The sequence below is a fragment of the Onychomys torridus genome, chromosome 21, assembly GCF_903995425.1.
Source record: "Onychomys torridus chromosome 21, mOncTor1.1, whole genome shotgun sequence".
NCBI classification, from domain to species: Eukaryota; Metazoa; Chordata; class Mammalia; order Rodentia; family Cricetidae; genus Onychomys; species Onychomys torridus.
This window is the reverse complement of record NC_050463.1, coordinates 6061938-6084679: the sequence shown is the minus strand read 5'-3', so window position 1 is coordinate 6084679 and position 22742 is coordinate 6061938. Positions and strand designations below refer to the sequence as shown.

Here is a 22742-nt window from a genome sequence, read left to right as displayed (position 1 = left end):
TCCCACAAGCTTTAAAAAAGAAAAGAAACCTTTATTATACCTTACTATCAATTTCATATAAATATATAAAAAGTGAGCAGCCCCAATCCTCCTCTGCCCTCAAAGTCAAGGTCTTTGAAGAACTGTCTTCCCTTCTATTCTTAAGCATTGGGTGAGTCTGATCGCTCAGAGAGGGTGCTGCCTTCCCCCAAGGTCACACAGCAAGGTAGGGAAGATGGATGACAGGGAAGAAGGGGGAGGAGCTAGATGGGCAGGCAGCCCCGCACTGGCTCCTTGGAGTCCTGGGGGGCCCGGGCCTCAGCTGCTGCGTGGGAAAACTGAAAGAGAGGACAGGGGATTGTTGGGCCTGCAGTCATGGTAGGAGACACAGCAGAGGCAAGATCAGATGAGGTAAATGTGAGGAAGTGAGGTCCCCCGGGCCTGGCGTCCCCAGCAGAGCCAAGCAGAGGCGGCATGCTGCATAGCCCACCAGCCGGGTGCTCCCAGGGGTCCCCACCCCAAGTCCTCCTGAGCCATCAGAGGCTGGCATGTCTCCGAGATGGCTGCTGTGGGCCAGGGTGTGCCAAGGCAGTCCTGGGCGGCGGCGGCGGCGGCGGCGGCAGCAGCCTATGGCCGACACCCCGGCGTTCAGATGAGCCGCTCTTCCGGGGGCAGCTTGAGGTTGGGGGGTGGTGGAGCACGGGCACCCACCTGCTCCTCGCTGCTGGGCCGGTAGGTGCCCTCCGTCTGGCGCTTTTCTCGAAGTTTCCGCATCAGCAGGAACAGCCCCACCCCTAGGAGGACCACTCCCAGGATGGAAAAGACCACGATGATGGCCACAAGGCCCTCTGACGACTGCAGAGAGAGGGAGAGGGGACAGGCGTGACTACCTGCATGTGGGCCCTACTCACCCTCCCAAGTCACCCGGCAGGCTGCTTCTGCTTTCTGGGGTTTCAAGGCTTTGCTCATACCTAGAAACACCTCCTCCACACCTCCCACACGGTACCTCTGTCCCTGCCCTCTTCACACCTGCCTATTCTGGGCTACATGTGACTGTTTGGGTTCTGGACAGATGTAATTCTCTTGTCCTCTCTTCTTTTTTCCTTTGTTTTGTGTTCTCTGTCTGTTTCTTCAGAGTCTCAGGTAACCCAGGCTGGCCTTGAACTTACTATATAGTTAAAAAGAACCCTGAGCTTCCTGCCTGCTCCTCTTCCACAATGCCAGCTCTGGGACAACAGGCTTGTGTCACCACACCCAGCCCTTTTATGGTCTTTTGATAGGTCTCATCTATCCCAGGCTGGCCTTGAATTGTGAAAATCCTCCTGCCTCAGCCTCCTAAGAGCTGGGATGACACGTGTATCACCAAGCCCACCAGGCAAGACACAGTTTTTTGTTTTTTTTTTAAGACAGGAACTCACTATGTAGACCAGGCTGGCTTTGAACTCAGAGCCCCACCTGCCTATCTCTCCAGTGTGTGGGCCACCACACCCATCAGGACACAATATTCTTGTTCACCCTTACATGGAGAGGTCTTGATACCTCTGTCTGGGACTTTGTTTGTTTGTTTGTTTGTTTGTTTGTAAGACAGGTTTCTATGTGTAACAGCTCTGGCTGTCCTGGAACTCACTGTAGACCAGGCTGGCCTCGAACTCACAGAGATCCTCCTGTATCTGTCTCCTGTGTTCGAGATTAAAGGCCTGAGCCACCACCGCCCAGCACTCTGTCTGGGACTCGAAGTGGTCACATTTCATGGGTGGAGTGCTTGCCTGGAATGTGTGAGACCCTGGTTTTGACTCCCAGCACCCCATAGACCTACCATGATGGCGCACACACCAACTCAGCAATGAGATAAAGGCAGAAGAATCAGGAGTTCAAGGTCATGTGGCTACAGAGGAACTTTGAGGCCAGCCTGAGCTACACCAGACCCCACTTAAAGGGGGGGGGGAGAAGGAGGAGGAGGGAGAGGAGGAGGAGGAGAAGGAAAAAGGAAGGAAGAAAGGAAGGAAAGAAGAGAGGGAGGGAGGGAGGGAGGAAGAAAAGAGGGAAAGAAGGGAGGGAGGGGGGGAGGGAAGGAGGGGAGGAGGGGAAGAAAAACTCCAGGCTAGGGCTGGAGTAACCTGGTTGGAGCAAGCCTAGAATGTGTAAGCCTTAACAATAATAATGTCTGTCTGCATTGCCAGTGTCCTGGTCTCTCACACACCTGCCCTAGCTGCTTGCACCCTCCCAACTCACCAGGCCCCCACTGGAACCAGGGTCTGGGGATGGAGTTGTGCTATTGGAAGGGTCTGGTGCTGTGGAACAGAAAGAGAAAAAAATCCATAACAGGCTCTTCACTAGTCATACACACATACACACATACACACACACACACACAGAGGCAGGCAGACAGACAGACAGACATACACACACACAGACAGGCAGACACACACACACACACACACACACACACACACACACACTCACACACACACACACACACCCCACTCAGCCAGACCTTGTCAAACTCCTTCCAAGTCTCTAGTTGGAATAGAGACTGCTAGTACAGCCAGGTCACCCACTCCACCCTCAGGTGTGGCATTGGTTCCTCCCGACACCCTCAGCCCAAGAATAATCTGACCAAGGTCACCACTGTTAGCCAGACCATTAGAATAGATGGCTTCCAGAACAGTGTCCCCAACACCACCCCATCACTCTGGCCCAGGGCTCTTAAGGACTTGGGCGGGGCTCAGCCTTTCCCTGGAGTATGTGACTCACACAGCCCCCCCCACCCCCAGGCTCCCGAAACTGGAACCAGAGAAACAGAGGGAAGGTCTGCCTGGGTCCACACCTACAAAGGGCCAGCCCTGTCAGCTGGGCCTTCAGACCTCCTCCAGGTCCCCTGGCTGCTTAAGACTCTCAACTATGCAGACTCAGGTGCTCTGACTCTCCTCCCTCCTCCACCTCCGGGCTCTGCCCGACAACCCCCAGCTCCCAAATTCCACAAGACTTAAGGACTCAGGAATTCTGGGCTGCGGGTGCGGGGTCTGCTTGATGGTAAAGTGCTTGCCTAACGTGCAAGAAACCGTGGGTTCGAGCCCCAGCAACGCAAAAAAGGGGATGGGGGGAGAAAAGTTCCAAGGTGGATTAAACTAACTTGTGGTTTAGCCCTGACGCTTTTGGACCCGGTCCCCAAACACATTCCAGGCCCATTCCTCAGACCTTTCACCCTCTCTGGGTAGCAAACGCCCGGCCCTTCTGAGCTCTACCCAGGAACCCTCCTCCCACCCCAGCACCGCCCGGGACGGTACCTACTTGCTTGGCTCCAGCCGGTGGGCAGCATCGGCAGGCCAAATGCCAAGAGCAGCCCCAGGCCTGGGGTCGCCATGAGTTTGGGCGACGAGTTGGTGGCGCCAAGGGCAGGACTTCCCCGGGACTCCAGTTCCTACCGCATCTTGGGTCGAGGACGGCACCTGCGACTCGGGACCTGGGGACCAGACCAAAGGAGAGGCCGCAGCGTGGGGTTTGGGGCTGGACCTAGCTGGGCTCAGGCCCCAGCGACAGGCGACCAGGCTTGGAGTGCGCTCCCCGCCCTCGGCGCCAAGGGTCAGAGATTAAAGATTAACTCTCGGGCCGCGTTCCCGGGCCAGGGAAAGCGAAGGAGGAGGTGGGGACAGGACAGGCTGCGCGCCCTGCCTCCCTACCTGGCCCAGGCGTCCGAGAGGGACTTCGCGCAGGTTCCCAGTCCCGGGTCCCCGGCTGGAACCCCGAATCGCTGTCCTTCACCCTGTCGCTCCGGATCCCACCCGCCCCGCCCGCTCACGTGACCCGGAAAGTTTAGTCACCCACCTAGGCAGGGAGCGCACTTCCGGCTTGTGCACCTGAGCCTGGCCGAGAGGGGCGGGGCCGAGGGGGCGGGGCCGCGCCGCCGGAGCACCTGTAACGGGAACCCGATTGCCACCGGGAGCCCGCGAGAGGCGGAAGCAGCAGGTGTAAGGACAGCACATCGGGGTTCCTCGGTAGCACCCGTATGCAGACGCAGGGGGCGTGGCGACACGCCAGAGAGATGCACACCTGTAAGGGGCGGGCTCCGATGCGCGACACTGAAGAATTCACCCCTGAAGTCAGACCCGGTTCTGTAGAACATGCGGGCCTGGGTGTATAATGTATAAACACCCGCTTCGAGCCATGCCTGTACGGTAAAGACACCTGGTCAAAGAGAGCCCGTGCAGAATTTCGCTCTTGAAGGCCTTACATCCACACTGAAGGGCATCCACAGAGGGGGCTCCACAAACTGGCTTATTGTGCATGAGGTCCACCTGTCAGGGAAGTGTCTGAGAAAGCACCTCTGCCCCTATGGCACGCACAAAGAAACACCTGTGTGTGGAAACATCTGGTAGCTGGGGGGGAGGGTGTTGTGTGGGACTCTCACCCACTCACCACACATGTATGGATGGGCACAGCCTGAGTGGGAACCACATAACCTGTGGACGTATTTTTGGGTAAAAGGTAAAAATGAACAGGATATGGCGGCGCAGGATTACATCCCAGCAACTGGGAATCTGAAGCAGGAGAGCTGCTGCACGCTCTAGGCCTACAGAGTGAGGCCCTGACTCAGAACAAGAGTGAAACAACAAATGGCCATAGAGCTGAAGCTGGGGTCCAGTGGCCAGAGTGCTCCTCTAGTACGTAACAAAGCCCTACGACACCCACTGTAGAGGCGCACTTCGTAAACGGAGCAGAAGCAGGTGGATCTCTGCGAGTTCCAGATCAGCCTGGTCTACAGAGTGACTTCCAGGGCTACATAGCGAGTCCGTATCTGGAAAACGAGAACAAAACAAACCAAACCCCTAAAGAATCAATAAAAGAGGCTTCGTCCCTTCTAGGAGTGGTGGTTTAAAATCTGTTTAAATCTCTGCTCTGGCCCGAAGTGGGAATCCCGGCTGGGAATTTTAACTTCTTGCTGCCTCCTCTGTAACGTGGGAAAAACGAGTGCCACCTGCCTACCTCACAGGGTTTGGGCAGGGACGGTGCCGCGCCGCCAGTGGAAGGTTGGCATGCGCGGCGCACTCAACGTTAGCTATTATTTATTATTCGCGGTCAAGCGGGCTCCCGTCCCCCTGACGGTGAGACCAGAAACTGCACCCGAAACTTGTGGGAGGGACTTCAGCAGGTGCAACCACTGTCCCTGGCTGAGGCCCCGCCTCCCGAGCCCGGCCACCTCCTGATCTTTATCCTCAGTGGCGTCGGAGACTCTGGCCCGGGACTCCCAGCCCAGGCAGGTCTGCAAAGAGCAGCCTTCTGAGAGGCTGGATGGGGGCGCAGCCCCTTTAAGAACGCCTGGCGGGCTGCGGGCTGCGGGGCGGGAGGCGGCGGCGGGTCAATCGGGAAGCCCCGCCTACGTGAGCGGCCGGGCGCAGCTCAGGCGGCTCTGGCCAATAGGGGTTTGACTTTGCAGTCGCGCCGCGCGTTGACCTTGCGTTTCTCTCTTTGAGTGTCACCGAGAAATGGAGGCGCGCGGGCGGGATGAAGTGTTGGGGAGGGAGCGCTCCCTTTTGTTGGTCTTCTGTTTCCGTCATCGATTGGGGAATCTGACGAGAGCGGGCGGGCAAAAGAAACGCTTATACTGGTTCCCAGTTCTTGCGCAAGCCTGGGAGAAGCAAAAACTTGAATTCCTGATAAGGGTCCGTAGGAGAGGGAGGTCGAAAGAAACGAGATTACAAAATCCAATCGCTGACAATTCCCTGCCACGACCATTTAAGGAAAAGGGGTAAACTGAGGCAAGCAGAGTACCTAGACAGTGGCCTTTCCACGGCCCCAGGAATGCGGGCACTGTCAGACGTGCAATACCAGAGCCTCTTAGAATCCTTCCCCACGCCCCCTGCTCCGCCCCCGGCCCCCTCCCCCCAGTAGTGCGGGTCGGAGGAGGAGACGCAAGTTCTGGCGCGGGCGGGGACGACTAGCATTTATCACTCCCAGCCAGTGCCGGAGCTCGGCCCCGCAGCGCAGAGGCTGCGGTGCGGGTGGTCGCGGGAGCTGACCCTGTGGGGACCCCGGGGGGGAGGGGGAGCCGGGAAGCCCCCGCCGAGGCCAGCGCTGCGGGGCCTCCCCTCCCCCCCGGGCGGGCGCCATGCGGGGGGGCTCTGGCGACGCGGAGCGGCGGCAGCGCTGGGGTCGCCTGTTCGAGGAGCTGGACAGCAACAAGGACGGCCGCGTGGACGTGCATGAGTTGCGCCAGGGGCTGGCCAGGCTGGGAGGGGGCGATCCCGACCGTGCACAGCAGGTACCACGGGCAGTGACCACCGCTGCAGGGCCCGCCCGCGCCGCAACCCGTGCCCCTGAGTGCGGCGGCTGCAGCAGCCGCACGCTACCTGTTGGCTGGACCCACCACCACCTGTCACCTCCCTTCCCCCTGCCCACACGCGTCTGGCCTAACGGCGTCGCGAGACAAGACTGCCAAGGCCCCGGGCCTGCAGCGCCTACGGCTGCCAGGACCCAGTGCCCCCCCCCCCCCAAGGCTCTTGCTTGCTGGAGAATGGACCGTACAGCGAGAGGCTTTCCTGCCCACTGCCCAGAGACACACCCTCCGCTGTTCTCCGCGCGATCCGAGGGGTGACCGGCTCCCACCTGCAGTGAACACAACTTCCCCACCCTGCTGGGGCACCCACTGAGCCCCTAGCTAGCTACCCTAGTTTCTTATTTACATTCCCGGCCGGCGCTTTCCGGGACCTGGCTGGTTGCCCCCAGGCTGCTCCAGCCAGAGATTCAGTCCATCTGAGGCCACCCTGCCTCTACTGGGGTCCGATCTATCTAGGAGGGAATTTGAGCTTGGGTGCAGCTCTGTGGTAAAGCGCTTTTCTAGCATATGCAAAGGTCCTGGGTTTCAGCCCCAGCATGGGAGGTGGCCCTTCCTCCTTGCGTCACAGGTATCCCTCACACCTGAGCCCCTAGATGTCCCCGAATCAGACCTGTTGCATCTTTGTTGACCTTGAGTCTGAGGTCCCACTTCCCTGGTGGGAATATAGAGGCCCCGTATCTATTGGCTTTGACAGGTTGGGCCATATATGAACCAGGACTGTTTCTAACGGGACACCCTCCACCTTAAGCCTGCCAAGGAAACGGATTGAATATGAAAAAGCTAGGTGGGAGGTTTGGGAGGTGCAGGAGAATCAGGGTTATGTGAAACCCTGTCTAAAAGCAAAAATGTGCTCAAGGTTGCCACTTCACAGTTCTATGACCTTGAACCGCTTCTGTGACTTGGAAGTGTCTCAGTCTGCCTACCAGGAAAACTGGGCAGCAACCAGACACTTATTGTGGATTGGGGCATCTTGCTGAAAAGTGGGCTGATAGAGGGGCAGGGGTGATGGTCCCTGTCCCCCTTCCTTGAGGTGCTGGGGCTCTGGGTTCCTGAGGCATAAGGCATATTGTAACACACACTGTGGGGGTACAGTGTGCTGAGTCCCCCTGTCCCCTTTTTTCTCTTCCAGGGCATCTCCTCTGAGGGGGATGCTGATCCAGATGGTGGCCTCAGCCTGGAGGAATTCACTCGCTACCTTCAGGAACGGGAGCAGCGCCTTCTGCTCATGTTTCACAGCCTTGACCGGAACCAGGATGGTGAGATGGGCTCCGGGCTGGGGGATGGGCAGATGGGTTAGAACCCGCAGTGCCGGGCAGAAGGGGAGGGCTGCTTCTGACTCATGGGCTATTTCGGGAGTTCTTCTCAGCCCCAACTAGGTGATCTGAGCCCAAACCGGCCCATTTCACCTCCTGTTCCCTTTTAGCGGAGGACCCCGCCTCTACCCTCAGATGTTTCTATTTGCACAGTATAATAGCTTCAGGGACTGGGATCCAGGGACAGCCCCTTGATCAAGTGTCTTCTAGGTTCTTTAAGTATTGCCTTAAGGTTGGAGAGATGGCTCAGAGGGTAAAGTACTTGCCACAAAACCACAAGGTCCTGAGTTCAATCCCTAGAACCTATCTATGCTGGGCAGGGAGAACTGAAAAATGAATAAATAAGCAAATATTGCTTTAGTCTTTTCTGGCATAGGGACTTTTGCAATCACCCCTGAACTCATTCGTGGAATGGAGGACTGCCCAGTGCTGCCCTGTTCCAACTCTGAGAAGCTCCCACAACCTGTATGAAAACCTCTCCCCTGAGGCTGAGGAGCTGACTCAGTCAAGTGCCTGCTCTGCAAACACAAGGACCTGAGTTCAATCCCCAACACCCATGTTAAAAAGCTGGGTGGTGTGGTGAGGTGAAGACTGGAGGATCTTGGGGCTCACTGTCCAGCTGGCCTAGCTGAATCAGTGACCTCCAGCCAGATTCAGTGAGAGACCTTGTCTCAAAAGGAGTACGAAGAGAGACTGAGGAGGACATGACCATTGATCTCTGACACACACACACACACACACACACACACACACACACACACACACACACGGGGCTTCTGGATCCCCCACCCTGGTACAGTCTTTGGTTTGGGTGTCTCCTGGGGCACCCTTTCCAGGTCACATCGATGTCTCCGAGATTCAGCAGAGCTTCCGAGCACTGGGCATCTCCATCTCACTGGAGCAGGCAGAGAAAATTCTACACAGGTGCGTTACTGGAGTCTCAGGCCCTTGGAGACCTGGCCTCACCCCAGTGCTCTCCTCACCCCCACCCTCTGCTCTCCCTTGCCAGACAGTTCTGTCCTCTGGGCCCCAGACCCCGTTTCAGGGAGGGCAAAGATGAAAAGTTGGACTTTGGAGTCAAACAGATCTTAGGCCAGTGGACTGAAGTCCCTGTCTGGCCCTGAAAAGGGCTGCTGAGTACTACAAACTACCCACATAGGGTTGGTCTGAAGGATCTACATCCTTCAGCCGGACAATGTGTATTGGTGAAATTATTAAGGCCACTCCACGTAGTTAAAAGGGAGGTTTATTTTGTGGGATAACTTACAAATGAAGGGGTAGGTTGCAGGGTCTGGCAAAGGTATGGCGCAGTCTGGCGGTGTCCTCTGGAGAACTCTGCTCAGTGTCCCTCCTGCGTCCAGCGTCCCAGAACCCAGGAGAGAGCCCTCCTCTCTATCTTGGGTCTTCCCCTTCCTCCTCAGCCCTGCCTTGTAGGCGTGACCATTACCGAAGCCTCAATGGGGGTTGGAACTTCCAGGCCAATGCTGGGATGGCTATCCACTACAAATGTGACTAGATCACGCCTGAGGCCTGAACGACACTTAAGAGGCCAAGGCAGGATGGTTGCCATGAGTTTGAGGCCAACCTGGACTTTAGAATGAGACTTCCCTTATAAATAACTCCCAAAAAGCTAGGCATGTGAATCTGGCAAGATGGCTCAGTAGGTAAGGGCGCTCACCCCTCAAGCCTGATGAGGACAGTTGGATCCCCAATACACAGGTGATGGAAGGAGAGCATTAACCCAGCAAGTTATCCCCTGACCTCTACATGCAAGCCATGGTACATGAGAGCTCATGTGTTGTCATAGCAACACTCAGAAAGCTAAGGCAGGACGGTTGCCATGAGTTTGAGGCCAGCCTGTCTCCAGGGTAAGATTCTGTCTTAAAAAGAAAAAAGAAATGCAGGCATGGGGTGTTGTTCTAGCCTCAGGTACACAGGCAGGAGGATTGCTATGAAATCCAAGCCAGTCTGGACTCTAGAGTGAGACCCTATCTCCATAAATAAACAAACAAACAAACAAATAAACCAGTGCTGCAGAGAAGCAGTGCACACTGTGCTCCCCAAATCCATGAAGGCTAGTAGCACCCACCCCTGCCAGCCCTGACACTAAGCCTGTACCCACCCCACCTCCAGCATGGACCGCGATGGCACCATGACCATTGATTGGCAGGAATGGCGAGACCACTTTCTGCTGCACTCTCTGGAGAATGTGGAGGATGTCCTATATTTCTGGAAGCATTCTACGGTAATTTGGGGGCCACCTACGGGGTGGAGGCTAACTCCAACTTCCCCAGGGCTCAGAAGGGCTGGGCCAGGACTCTGGAAGTTCTGGTCCTTTATCCCTGCATCTTGGGTTCAGGAGCCTGGGAACCCCAATGGACAGCTCTGCTCTCTGCTCAGACTCCAGGGCCAGTTGGTGGGAACTGGAGTTTTGGGGGACAAAAATACACCAAATGGTGTTCCCACGCTCGACCCACACAACTACCAGCTGCCTACCGAGTGCTCCTCTCCTGCTCCAAGGCTCACGCTGCAGCTGAGGGGAAGATGTAGGCAGACACTGTCTCTGGAGGGTCCGGAGGAGTCCCCTGGGGGTGGGGAGGGAGGTCCCCAAGGTGGGGAAGAGATCCTCACTGCATTTGCTTGTCCTGGGGAGGTGTGAACAAGCGTCTGTCCACCCCAGGGGAGGTGAGAACAGACTAAGGAGGCCCCCACCGAGGTCTGTGAGTTTGAGCTTCATTTGAGAGCATAGTGAGGGGTCATTCACAGGGCCTGGGTGACCCCCACCCAGCAGCTGCACCACTGCCCGAGTCCCACCCCATCACTGGATGGGGACTCCGTGGAAACGGCACCATGGAGTCTTTCAATTAGCCTTCTGCTGCCTATATAGTTAATGTTTCCCAGGATTCCTTGCAGCTGGGGTGGGACAGTGACTGCCCCCTCCCTAGCAGGGGGTGCAGTAGCTCCATTATCACAGACCCAGTTATCACCAGATTGTTCTGCTCAGTTCGTTGCCATGGCTACCAGGCCAAAGTAATCACTGACTTAAAATGGCAACGGGGTGATGATGTCGTGCTGAGGAAATAGAGATCCCGAGACGTCCACCCCCAAAGATCCACGGTTGGGAAGTCTAAGCTGGACTCTAGGATGGAGAGCGCTCCTCGGGAAGACTCCTAGGAAAGGGTTTCTGGGAAAGACTCTTGGAGGACTCCTGGGGGAGGACTCTTGTGGGAGTCAGTGGCTCCTTTGGTAGGGTTCAGTGGACTGAATTATTTTGGGGACTTAATGGAGCCTTTCGTGCAGTGGTTGCGACCCCTTTGGGAGTCAAACAGCCCTTTCCGAAAGGTCACCTAAGACCATTCAGAAGACACACGTATTTACATTACAATTCATAACAGTAGCAAAATTACAGTTATAAAGTAGCAATGGAAATAATTGTGTGCTTAGGGGATCATCACAACATGAAGAACTGCATTAAAGGGTTGCAGTGTTAGGAAGGCTGAGAACCACTGCTTTAGTGGAATTCCGTGTAGATCTCTCAGGAGAATCCTAGGATATCACAGTAGGACTGCTGGTTGGATGTTTTAGCGGCACGTGGCAGGATCCAAAAGGGATCTGCTAGACTCTCCAAGCAAGGTCCTTTGGTGAACTCTGGGCTGTCCTGGAATCCATAAAGGAGCCTTCCCCGCTTAGGACCCAGGTACATCTTCCCACTTCTGCTGGGACATGACACCTGCAGCCCCCATCCCCAGGTCCTGGACATTGGTGAATGCCTGACGGTGCCCGATGAGTTCTCTAAGCAGGAGAAACTTACAGGCATGTGGTGGAAGCAGCTGGTGGCTGGTGCAGTGGCGGGGGCTGTGTCACGGACAGGCACAGCTCCTCTGGACCGTCTCAAGGTCTTCATGCAGGTGAGAGGACCTGAAGGGATCCACCCCATCATCTAGGTCCCGGAAGTAAGAGGGCATCGCCAGTTCACCTTCTCTCCCCACTCAGGTCCATGCCTCTAAGTCCAACCGGCTCAACATCCTAGGCGGCCTGCGAAACATGGTTCAAGAAGGGGGCATCTTGTCCCTCTGGAGGGGCAACGGCATCAACGTGCTCAAGATCGCCCCTGAGTCGGCCATCAAGTTCATGGCTTACGAACAGGTTGGTTCAGGAGAGAGTCTATTCGGCCTTGGGAAGCAGAAACTAAACACAAAGCCTCAGGGGTTTGGCTTGCACCACTACTGGCCAGCTCCGTGCCAGCTGGAGAACAGTGGAATGCAGGGACAGCTCAATAATCCCCAAGGTTCCTATGCACCCCACACCACCCCCATGTTCCACCCTCAGATCAAGCGGGCCATCCGGGGGCAGCAAGAGACACTGCACGTTCAGGAGCGCTTCGTGGCTGGCTCCCTGGCCGGGGCCACAGCTCAAACCATCATATATCCCATGGAGGTGAGGAGGGGGCGAAGAAAGATCCAGCGTGGGAGGGTGGGAAGGCTTCCCACTCGGCACTGCGTGTGGAGCTAACTGTAACCCTAACTGCCTGACTTGGGCCAGGAGCCCTTTCCTGTCTGTCTAGCTTGTCTGGGTATCTCACTTTGAGATGTAACTCGGGGCTGGGGGGGGGGGGGGGACGGGGGACGACTTGGTAGTCATAGTAACTGGCCATTTATGGATAGGCCTGCCAAATGCAAGGATGCCAGGCGTGAGCCCCCATTCCTGGTGCTGGGGATGAAAATCAGACCTTTGTGTCCACTAAGTGATCACTCTACCTACTCCGCCTTAGCTGGGTCCTGAAAACATCTGTTTTCAGGAGTAGCCACTTCTAGGTGACATCACTCCTGAGCATGATGATTTTGGGAAGCAGTTTTTCAAGGGGTTGACAGAGTTCTCACCCAGGTACTGAAGACAAGGCTGACTCTACGCAGAACTGGCCAGTACAAAGGGCTCCTGGACTGCGCACGGCGGATCCTAGAGCGTGAAGGGCCCCGCGCCTTCTACCGTGGCTACCTGCCTAATGTGCTGGGCATCATCCCCTACGCTGGGATCGATCTAGCCGTCTACGAGGTCTGTGGATATCTACTATCCTCCCCTCTCTTCTTTCTGGTTCTGGGATCTGGCCTAGGACACTCCATGCTAATCCAGAACACTTCTCATAGCTAGGGAGGGCAACCGTGGACTTGAAAACTGTGGTGGGTCTTGGAAGCCTGGAGGGTCCTTCTAGACATTGTACCGCTCTTCTTCTGTCACTCAATGATGCAAAAACCTTGTTTCCAGTTCCACGTGGTGGTGCACACTTGACGTCCCAGAACTTAGGAGCATGAGGTCGGAGGATCCAGAGTTCAAGGCTGGCCTGCACTAGGTAGTCAGTTTCAATACAGCCTAGTTATGTGAAGAGACACTGTCTTGAAAAACAAAATTTAAACTGGGCCCAGTGGTGCACGCCTTTAATCCCAGCACTTGGGAGGCAGAAGCAGGTGGATCTCTGCCAGTTCAAGGCCAGCCTGGTCTACAGAGTGAGGTCCAGGTCAGCCAGGGCTGTTACACAGAGAAACCTTGGATGTGGGGTGTGTGTGTGTGTGTGTGTGTGTGTGTGTGTGTGTGTGTGTGTGTTAAGAGTATCAACTGCTCTTCCAGAGGACCTGAGTTCAATTCCCAGCACCCACGTGACAGCTAAATGTAACTCCAAGATCTGATACTCTCACACAGACATACATGCAGACAAAACCCCAATGCACATAAAATAAAAATAATTTATGAAAGAAAGAAAGAAAAAAGAAAAACAAAAATTAAAAGAAATCAACAACAACCAAATAGAAAAATAAGACTAGCCGAGCGTTGGTGGCACACGCCTTTAATCCCAGCACTCGGGAGGCAGAGGTAGGTGGATCTCTGTGAGTTCAAGACCAGCCTGGTCTACAAAGCAAGTTCCAGGAAAGGCGCAGAGCTACACAGAGAAACCCTGCCTTGAAAAAAGAAAGAAAGAAAGAAAGAAAGAAAGAAAGAAAGAAAGAAAGAAAGAAAGAAAGGAGACTAAAAGATAGCTCAACTGTTAAGAGGGCTTGTTGCTTTGGCAGAGGACCTGAATTTAGTTCCCAACACCAACATCAGGTCTAACAGCACCGTATAAATCCAGCTCCAGGGAATTCTATGCCCCTTTCTGGCCTCCAGAAGTACTGCACTCTCACGGTGCACATACACTCACATAGTCACACATAAATACAAAAATAAATATTTTCATAAATTTAAAAAGGCCACTTTCAGCCAGAAATGGAGACTGGTGCCTGTCATCCAACACTCAGCAGGCCGATGCAGGAGGAGGATTACCACAGCAACTCGGCATGTTGATGCATGCCTTTAATCCCATGCCTTGGAAGGCAGGGGCAGAAGGATCTTTGTAAACACACGGACGGCCTGGATCACAAAGTGATGTCCTTTCTTAAAACAAGAATAATAATAAAACTGCTTCCCCCCTTTGGTGCTGCAGATGAAACCCAGTGGTTCAAATTTGCCTCCTTAGAGTTATGGAAGGGTTAGCTTTGTAGGAATTGGGGCCCCTCAGCTCCTAAGAGTGTGAACACAGTGTGAAACAAGCCTCAGATGCCCATCTTCCCCAAAGCATATGTGGGTTCTGGCCTGGTCTCCAGGCCAACACATTTTCTTCCTTCCTTCCTTTATTTTTCAATTATTTGTTATTTTCAAATTTCACTGTGTATGGGTGTTTTCCTGCCTGCACATGTGGTGCCCATGGAGGCCAGAAGAGGGTGCCAGGTCACCCAGGGACTGGAGTTACAGATGGTTGTGAGCCACCACGTGGGTGCTCTGTATTAAAACTGGATCCTTGGGCTGGAGAGATGGCTCAGAAGTAAAGAGCACTGGCTGTTCTTCCAGAGGTCCTAAGTTCAATTGCCAGCAACCACATGGTGGCTCACAACCATCTACAGTGAGAGATCTGGTGCCCTCTTCTAGCCTGCAGGCTGAACACTCACTGTATACATAATAAATAAATAAATCTAAAAACAAAAACAAAAACTGGATCCTCTTCAAGAATAGCCAGTGCCAAGAATGACCACTGTGCCATGTCTTCACTACCCCTTTTCTTTTTCTATTTTCTTAAGACAGGATCTTATGTAGCCTTAGTTGGCCTCAAACTTGCTATGTAGCTGAGGATGGCTCTGGACTTCTGACCCTCCTAACTATACTCCTGAGTGCAGAGATGACAGGTCTACACTACCATGCCAAGTTAATGTGGTGCTGGGTGGAACCCAAGGCTTCATGTGTGTTAGGCAAATGTTCTACCAACTGAAGCACAGCTTTTTTTCTTTTTTCTTTCTTTTTTTCGAGATAGGGTTTATCTGTGTAGCTTTGGAGCCTGTCCTAGAACTCACTCTGTAGACCAGGCTGGCCTCAAACCCACAGAGATCCTCCTGTCTCTGCCTCTCTAGCACTGGGTTAAAGATGTGCACCACCACTGCCCGGCAGCTCTTTTGCTTTTAAAGATGGGGCTCACACACCGTGCATCCTGTGATGGCCTGAATGCATGGTAATCCCCCTGCCTCAGCCTCCTGAGTACTAACATTACAGGCATGTACCATTATCCCTGGCAACAGGACACCGTGTGTGTGTGTGTGTGTGTGTGTGTGTGTGTGTGTGTGTGAGTGAAAGCCAGAAGACAACCTCAGGTGTCATATTTCAGGTACTGTCCACCTTATTTTTTGACATGGGATCTCTCACTGGAATCTGGGGTTCATCAAGAAGGCTGGAGGGGTTCATTAGTGAGCCAAGTATCTCTGCCTCCCCAACAATGTGGTTACAGGCATATACAACCATTCCTGGCCTTTGACATGGGTACTGGGGATCAAACTCATGCATGGCAAGAAGTTTGCCAACTGAGCCATCTCTCTAGCCCAGAACAGCTCTTTATTTTATGTTAATCTCTCTGTGTGTCCATGTGCCGCAGCATGTATGTGGAGGTCAGAGGGTACCATAGAAGAGTTGGTCCTTTGTTTTCACTATGTGGGTTCCAGTGATCAAACACAATCATCAGCCTTGGTTGCAAGCACCTTTATCCACTGAGCCATCTCACCAGACCATAAGAGCTCTGAATAACTCATTAAAAACATAGTCTCAACACCCACATAGTGGCTCTCAACCATCTGTAACTCCAGTTCCAGGGGATCAGATGCCCTCTTCTAGCCCCCATAGGTACTGCATGCTTATGGTATGCAGATGTACATGGAGGCAAAACACCCAGACACATAAAATAATTAATTAATTAATTAATTAATTAATTAATTAATTAAAAGGGGGTGGCAGCAGTGGTGCACGCCTTTAATCCCAGCACTTGGGAAACAGAGGCAGGAGGATCTCCATGACTTTGAGTCCAGCCTGGTTTATGTAGCGAGTTCCAGGCCAACCAGAGCTACAAAGAGACTCTGCCTCTAAAAAGGAAGTTAGAGAGCTGGCTGAGTTGGTAATGTGCCTACCACACAAGGAAGAGGATGTGAGTTCTGATCCAGGATGTAAGTAAAATGTCAGAAGAGCATCTGGAACTCCAGGACAGGAGACTCCTGGAGCTCCCTGATCGGCCATGTAATGAGCTTCAGGTGAGAAACCCTGGCTCCAAAGATAAGGGGAGAGGATTTGAGTGAATCACCTGATGGCGGCCTCTGGCCCCCATGTGCCTCAAGTGGGCATGCGCACACACATGCGCACACATGCACACACATATGCCCAAGAAAGTAAAAGGGAAAAAGGAAGAAGGGGAGAGGAAGATCTTGGAAGAAGGTTCCAGAAAATTCCAGAGTTTTGGGCACATGGCTCCCTTCCCCCTTAGTTTCTCATCTGCTACAGAGGAACCATATGAATCGGCATCTTCTGTTGGTTGAAATATTAGTTGCAGCTGCTGTGTAGATGAGGGAGTCAGAGGTCGGAGGGAGTCAGGGTCTCTCATTGACTCTGGTGCTCACTGGTATGCCTAGGCTGACTAGCTGCCAGCCACGAAGAACCTCTTGTCTCTGCCTCCCCAGAGCTGCATTATTTACAGGTCTTCAAAGCCTTATCTGGCTCCTTTGTGCATGCTGGGATCTGAACCCAGGTCTTCTTGCTCATGAAGCAATCTCTTTACCCTCAGAGCCATCCGCCCAGCCCCTCCTTTATTTTAAATCTTAGTTATTTTTCTTATAGACAAGTGCCTCACTTTGTTGCCTAGGCTAATCACAAGCTCCTGGGCATCATCAATCCTCCTGCCTCAGCCTCTTGGGCAGCTAGAGTCACAGGTGGTCACTGCAATTCCTGCAGCATTCCTTCTGTGCTGTGGAGTCCTCAGTCCCATCTCGGTTTGGTGTCCCTTGACTCTCTCCTTTATGTCGCTCTTTTTCATATAAGGAGCTGTGGCCCTCAGAACCCACACCAGTCACCTTTATTAATCTCATCAGCTAACGTGCCCTAAGGCACCGGAATGAAGGCTTTAATTTATCTTCAGAGGAATGGAGGATGTAGCTCAGGGGGTTGAGCACTCTCCTAGCATGCACAAAGCCTGGGAGTCCATCCCCAGTACTCATAAACCAGGTGGTACACACCCCCTTCACCCCAGCATGGAGGGGCAGAGGCAGGAGGACCAGGAGTTCAGGTTCATTTTCAGCTACTTAGTGAGTTTGAGACCAGCCTATGCTATGCAAAATTGTCTTTAAAAATCCACAATGGGGGCTGGAGAGATGGCTCAGTGGTTAAGAGTACTGACTGCCCTTCCAGAGAACCCAGGTTCAATTCCCAGCCCCACATGACAGCTCACAACTGTCTGTTAGTCCAGTTCCAAGTGACCCAACACCCTCAGATATACATGAAGGCAAAAACATCAATGCACATAAAATAAAAATAAATTTTTAAAAATTCAAAATGAAGCCAGATGGTGGCAGTGCATGCTTTTAATCCCAGCACTCGGGAAGCAGAAGCAGAAGATTTCTGAGTTCAAGGCCAGCCTGGTCTACAGGTCTTCCAGGACAGCTAGAGCTACACAGAGAAACCCTGTCTCAAAAAACAAAAACAAAATCCAAAGTGTTCCTTAATCCTGGATGCACAATCCTTCCTGCTCTGGACAGTCACTGTGGTGAGGTCCCAGGAGTGGAGTGTGCACAGAACAGAAGGCAAATGGGAAGGAATACTCGGAAACTGCTCGCAGAAGCCAGGCTGGCAAGCCTATCATCCCAGTACGGGGTGGCTGAGAAGATACCAACTTCAAAGCCAGTATGCGCTACAGACTAAGTCCCTGCCCCAAATGAAAAAGTTTTAAGGGCAAGGGATATAGCTCAAGTAGTGATCATTAGAATCCTCCAGCCATGATTAAGAATAGTGCTGCTCGGGTTGGGGATTTAGCTCAGTGGTAGAGCGTTTGCCTAGCAAGTGCAAGGCCCTGGGTTCGATCCTTAGCTCAAAAAAAAAGAATAGTGCTGCTCTTCCAGAGGACCCGGGTTCAATTCCCAGCACCCACATGGCAGTTCACAACTGTGTGTAACTCCTATTCCAGAGGATCCAATGCCCTCATACAGACATTCATGCAGGCAAAACACCAGAGTACATAAAATAAAAATAAATTATTTAAAATTATTTTTAAAAACCCCAGTGAGGGGCTGGAGGCGTGGTCAGGGTGGAGCCCCGCCTAGAATCCCCCAGTGAGGGGCTGGGGGCGTGGTCAGGGTGGAGCCCCGCCTAGAATCCCCAGTGAGGGCTGAGGGCGTGGTCAGGGCGGAGCCCCGCCTAGAATCCCCAGTGAGGGGCTGGGGCCGTGGTCAGGGTGGAGCCCCGCCTAGAATCCCCCCCATCAGAGGGTGGCACTGACCCAGTGGGGAAGACAAACCTCATTATCTAATCTAGTACAGCCACGGTGGTATACAGAGCTGGTAACGAGGTCTTTGGCACCAGGTCAACTATGAACCCACTTGCTCCTTTCTCTTCTAGACCCTGAAGAATCGCTGGCTTCAGCAGTACAGCCACGAATCAGCAAACCCAGGCATTCTTGTGCTACTGGCCTGCGGCACCATCTCCAGCACCTGTGGCCAGATTGCCAGTTACCCCCTGGCACTGGTCCGGACCCGAATGCAGGCCCAAGGTGAGAGGCCTGGACGGGAGGCTGGGGTAGGAAAGTCTGCTGCTTGGGTCCTACCTAAGTCCGTGTAGGTAGAGTCTGGGCTTGGTTCCCGTGGGTGGGTGGCCTCCGTAAGTCCTTCCTGTTGTCTGGGTTTCAGTTTACCCGAGAAGCTGGATGAAAACAAGACAATGGGGGATGCTGGGAACAAAACTAGCCAAAGTCAAGAGAGGACAGTGTCTTTAGTCTTTATTTTATGGCACAGAGTCTAACTATGTACCCCTGGCTGGCCTGGAACTCACAGATCTCCACTGGCCCCTGCCTTCTAAAGGTGTGCATCCCCACACCCAGCCTTAAGGACAGCCTAGCTACTGTGTTTTGTTTTTATTTCAAGGTTTGTTTTTTTTGTTTTTTTTTGTTTTTGTTTGTTTGTTTGTTTGTTTGTTTTTGGCTTTTCGGAACAGGGTTTCTCTGTGTAGCTTTGCGCCTTTCCTGGAACTCACTTGGTAGCCCAGGGTGGCCTCGAACTCACAGAGATCCGCCTGCCTTTGCCTCCCGAGTGCTGGGATTAAAGGCATGGCCACCACCACCGCCCGGCCAAGATTTTTTTTTTAAGATTTGTTTTTATTTCTGCATGCATGCATGCATGTGTGTGCACGGGTGTGGCTGTGGGTGGCTGAGACACCCACAAAGGCCCGTCAGATTTCCTGGAGCTAGGGGGTCACGTGCATGGGTGCCGGAAACTGAGCACTGGTCCCCTGGAAGAGCAGGAAGCTCTCTTTCCCGCTGAACCATCCCTCCAGCCCTTGAGTTTAGCTTAAGACAGAGGTGCTATGTCCCAGGCTGGGCTAGAACTCAGGGCACTCCTCCTGCTGCAGCTTTTCCACTGTTGTTGGTTTTCCTCTGTATCTTTCTCCCATGGGTTACCTCCCGGTTCCATTTCCCCGGAATCTGTTTGCGTGACCCTTAGTGTCTGTGTTCCTTGATTTTTGCTGGAGAAACACTCTGCAGGAAACTCCTCCCGTGGGGAGGAGGGAGGAGGCTGCATAAATCATTCCACCATTGAGGGTGGGTTTAGGGTTGAGGAGAGGCAGGAACCTGACTTAGACCAGAGCACCACAGATGGCTCCCCTAAACAGCCGACTTTGGGATGGAGGAAGGAAAGATGAGCAGAAGTCAGCCCTGACGAGAAGGAGAAAATTAACTTTAAGGAAGGGGGGATTTCTCTCCTCTTGCTCACACAGACACACTCTCTCTCTCACACACACACATGCACACACACACACATGCACACACACACACATGCACACACACACACACATGCACACACCTGCTGCTTCCATTCATTCTCAAAAGTGGTCCCTGAGATTGATAGTTCCTAGGCCCTCAGATACCCGGAGTCTCATGGTAGGGCCCACTGAAATCATCTCACCTCCTCTTGAAATGGCCACCTAGCCCAGCCCTGGGTGTGGGGACGGAGGGAGAAAGGAGAGGGGAAGCTTTGGTCTTACCTAGCCCCCCAACCCCCACAGCCTCCATTGAGGGTGGCCCACAGGTCTCCATGGTGGGGCTGCTTCGACACATCTTATCCCAGGAGGGTGTATGGGGCCTCTACCGGGGCATTGCCCCCAACTTCATGAAGGTCATTCCAGCCGTGAGCATCTCCTACGTGGTCTACGAGAACATGAAGCAGGCTCTGGGTGTCACATCCAGGTGAGGGACCAGGAACCTGTCGCCCTGAGATTCCTTCATCTTCACCATGGCATCTCCCAGGCTGACATCCTCGGCCACCGGAGACTAATGGCCTGACCAGTGGATCCTAACCCCCCACCCCAAGCCGCTGGATCCCAGTACCCAAATCCCAGATGCTTGGCCCTGTGTCCTGACCATTATACCACTGGACCCCACTCTTTGGCCACTGGATCCCAGTGCTGGATCCTCAACTTCACAACCAGACCCCAACTGCTGTGCCTCACACATCAGCAGCCTGACACTTGAAATGCAGAACTATCCATACCCTGGCTCTGAACCCTTATCCCAGAGCCCAGAGTCAAATCCTGCTTTTCCCTGCCCCACCCACTGGGTGCTGGGCCTCCCTATGCAGCAGCAGATGGCCCAATGCCCCGAGCATGGGGGCACACATCATGTACCCCACAGCCAGACCTCAGATCCTTCCAGCACCAGACCCTCATGCTGCACAGGACTGAGATTCCCCAAACCTGCTGATGAATGCCCTGTCACCTGCCTCATAGTCCGGCCACTGGATTCTAGAAGCCAAGAACTCTCAGCCACAGGGTCCTGACAGAGCAATGCTAAGATCCTGGGACTCTGCCCCTAGGTCACTGGATCCCAGATCCCTCACCCCGAACAATTAATGTACCTCGACTTGGGGTTCCACACTCTTTCTCTTTGCTGGGTGTACGTTTCAAGAACCACCTTCAGTCTCTCATCACTGGATCCCAGAGTCCCAGGTCCCAACCCACTAGATTCTGGTTCCTGGAACCACAGGTGTGAGCTCCAGGGTGGATCCCAGATGCCACAGCTGTTAAATTCCAGACCCCAGATTCGTTCAACCCCTTCTCTGGACACAACCGTAGAAGGCGGAGCTCTCCCAGACACTGCTAGGCCCCAAGCCCTGTGCTCCTGCACCCCCAGTGCTCAGACCACTCCCCAAGTCTAGATCCCAACCGCCCAGTGGCAGCATCTCAGATCCCACAGGCACCCCAATATTCCAGACACACCCTGGAGCTGATTCCCACTGCATGGAACCACACCTTCCAGGGATCCTTCTGGAGGCCCAGACCCCAGACCAGTGGCTCCCCACCAAGCAGTAAGGGATGGGATGTATGTCCCACACCACACCCCCTAGGAATGCTGGATCTCCCCTCAGTTAGGACACACCTCCCCTCCCCCACCCAGAAGGAACTACTCCCCTCCCAAAGCACCTCCCTTCCCGTCTTCCCACTCTAAAATGTCTTCCACACCCCTGCCCACCTTCCAGGCTAGTTACTCCCAGAGCCCAGGTCCCTCTGGGAGGGTCTGGTCTGCTTGTTCATGGATGGGGAGCTGCCAGGTGAAGTCGGGGACACAGCCAAGGGGACCTTCTGCATCCCAGCACTGCCAGCCCTGCTCGGGCTTCAGAAAGTCACAATTAAGGACCAATATACAGCATCCTTCCTGAAACCCAGCATTCAGTATGCAAAATTAAACATCCCCAGACTGACTCGGGGGTCTATTTTTCTACAAGGTCCCCTGGCTCGACACCACATTCCCATACCCTCCGCACTTCAACATTGGGTTCTGAGCTTAGGATAATTGGGGATGCCCTGCTCAACTCCCCAGCCTTTGGGGGCCCCTTCAAAGGACTGTGAGAGGGGAACTGGGGTGTTGGGGTGCAGGAGGACCCCACCATGGCCTCCACCTCTCCGACCAACCTCCACCAAGCCCCACCCCCCTTCCCGTGCCTGTCACTGAAGGGGAAAGAGAATAAATTTTCTAAGCACTTTCAATTGCTTTTTAACTTCTAAATTAACTTTGTCTGTCTGAGGGAGGGGCATGCGGAAGTCAGAGGGGATCTTGTGGGAGTCTTCCCTCTCCTTCCACCATGCGGGGCCTGGGGATCAAATTCAGCCTGCAGGTTTGGTAGAAAGCACATTTGTTGACTCCGTTGTAGACCTGTGACTTTTAAAAAACTATGGAAATGGGTGTGTGGACGACACGGAGGAACTCACAAGGAGGGAGACGAGACATGGGTCTCCCCGGCTCTCCCCTACCTTCATCCTTTCTCCCCTCTCTCCTCCCTCCTCTCCCCTCCCCCCCTCTCCCCTACCTCCCAGCTTCCCCTCTATCCCCTTCGCCTCCTTTCCTTCCTTCCCTGATGTTATTTATTGTTTGTTTGTTTGTGTTGGTTTTTCCAGACAGGGTTTCTCTGTAGTTTTGGACCCTGTCCTGGAACTCACTCTGTAGCCCAGGCTGGCCTCGAACTCACAGAGATCCGCCTGGCTCTGCCTCCTGAGTGCTGGGATTAAGGCGTGCGCTGCCACCGCCC

At 53.8% G+C, this 22742-nt stretch overlaps 2 protein-coding genes across 3 annotated transcripts; one reads left to right on the top strand and one right to left on the bottom strand.

Moving 5' to 3' along the window:
- Positions 1-46: 46 nt before the first annotated feature.
- Crb3 (crumbs cell polarity complex component 3) lies at positions 47-3874 on the bottom strand. 2 transcript variants are annotated; one of them, XM_036171306.1, is made up of 5 exons: positions 3805-3874; positions 3271-3442; positions 2212-2270; positions 691-834; positions 47-317 (listed from the first exon to the last, which is right to left on the bottom strand). In XM_036171306.1, the coding sequence occupies exons 2-5, from the start codon at positions 3341-3343 to the stop codon at positions 243-245; spliced, it is 351 nt and encodes a 116-aa protein (XP_036027199.1). In that variant the 5' UTR covers positions 3344-3442; positions 3805-3874; the 3' UTR covers positions 47-242. The 2 variants fall into 2 exon arrangements, with proteins under 2 accessions (XP_036027199.1, XP_036027200.1); XM_036171307.1 differs by lacking the exon at positions 3805-3874 and adding an exon at positions 3660-3700.
- Positions 3875-5870: 1996 nt separating this feature from the next.
- On the top strand, positions 5871-22203 carry Slc25a23 (solute carrier family 25 member 23). Its single transcript, XM_036170877.1, has 10 exons — positions 5871-6238; positions 7443-7569; positions 8463-8550; positions 9760-9871; positions 11376-11534; positions 11620-11772; positions 11956-12063; positions 12511-12678; positions 18568-18718; positions 20227-22203. Exons 1-10 carry the CDS (start codon positions 6086-6088, stop codon positions 20409-20411), a joined length of 1404 nt encoding a protein of 467 aa, XP_036026770.1. The 5' UTR covers positions 5871-6085; the 3' UTR covers positions 20412-22203.
- Positions 22204-22742: the final 539 nt, after the last annotated feature.

Coding starts and splice junctions, on each gene's coding strand:
- Crb3 (XM_036171306.1), bottom strand. CDS start 3,343: ATGGCGACCCCAGGCCTGGGGCTGCTCTTGGCATTTGGCCTGCCGATG. Junction 2,271..3,270: donor CACCGGCTGGAGCCAAGCAA/GTAGGTACCGTC, acceptor TCTGTTCCACAG/CACCAGACCCTTCCAATAGC. Junction 318..690: donor GGCCCAGCAGCGAGGAGCAG/GTGGGTGCCCGT, acceptor CCTCTCTTTCAG/TTTTCCCACGCAGCAGCTGA.
- Slc25a23 (XM_036170877.1), top strand. CDS start 6,086: ATGCGGGGGGGCTCTGGCGACGCGGAGCGGCGGCAGCGCTGGGGTCGC. Junction 6,239..7,442: donor ATCCCGACCGTGCACAGCAG/GTACCACGGGCA, acceptor TTTCTCTTCCAG/GGCATCTCCTCTGAGGGGGA. Junction 12,679..18,567: donor TCGATCTAGCCGTCTACGAG/GTCTGTGGATAT, acceptor TTTCTCTTCTAG/ACCCTGAAGAATCGCTGGCT.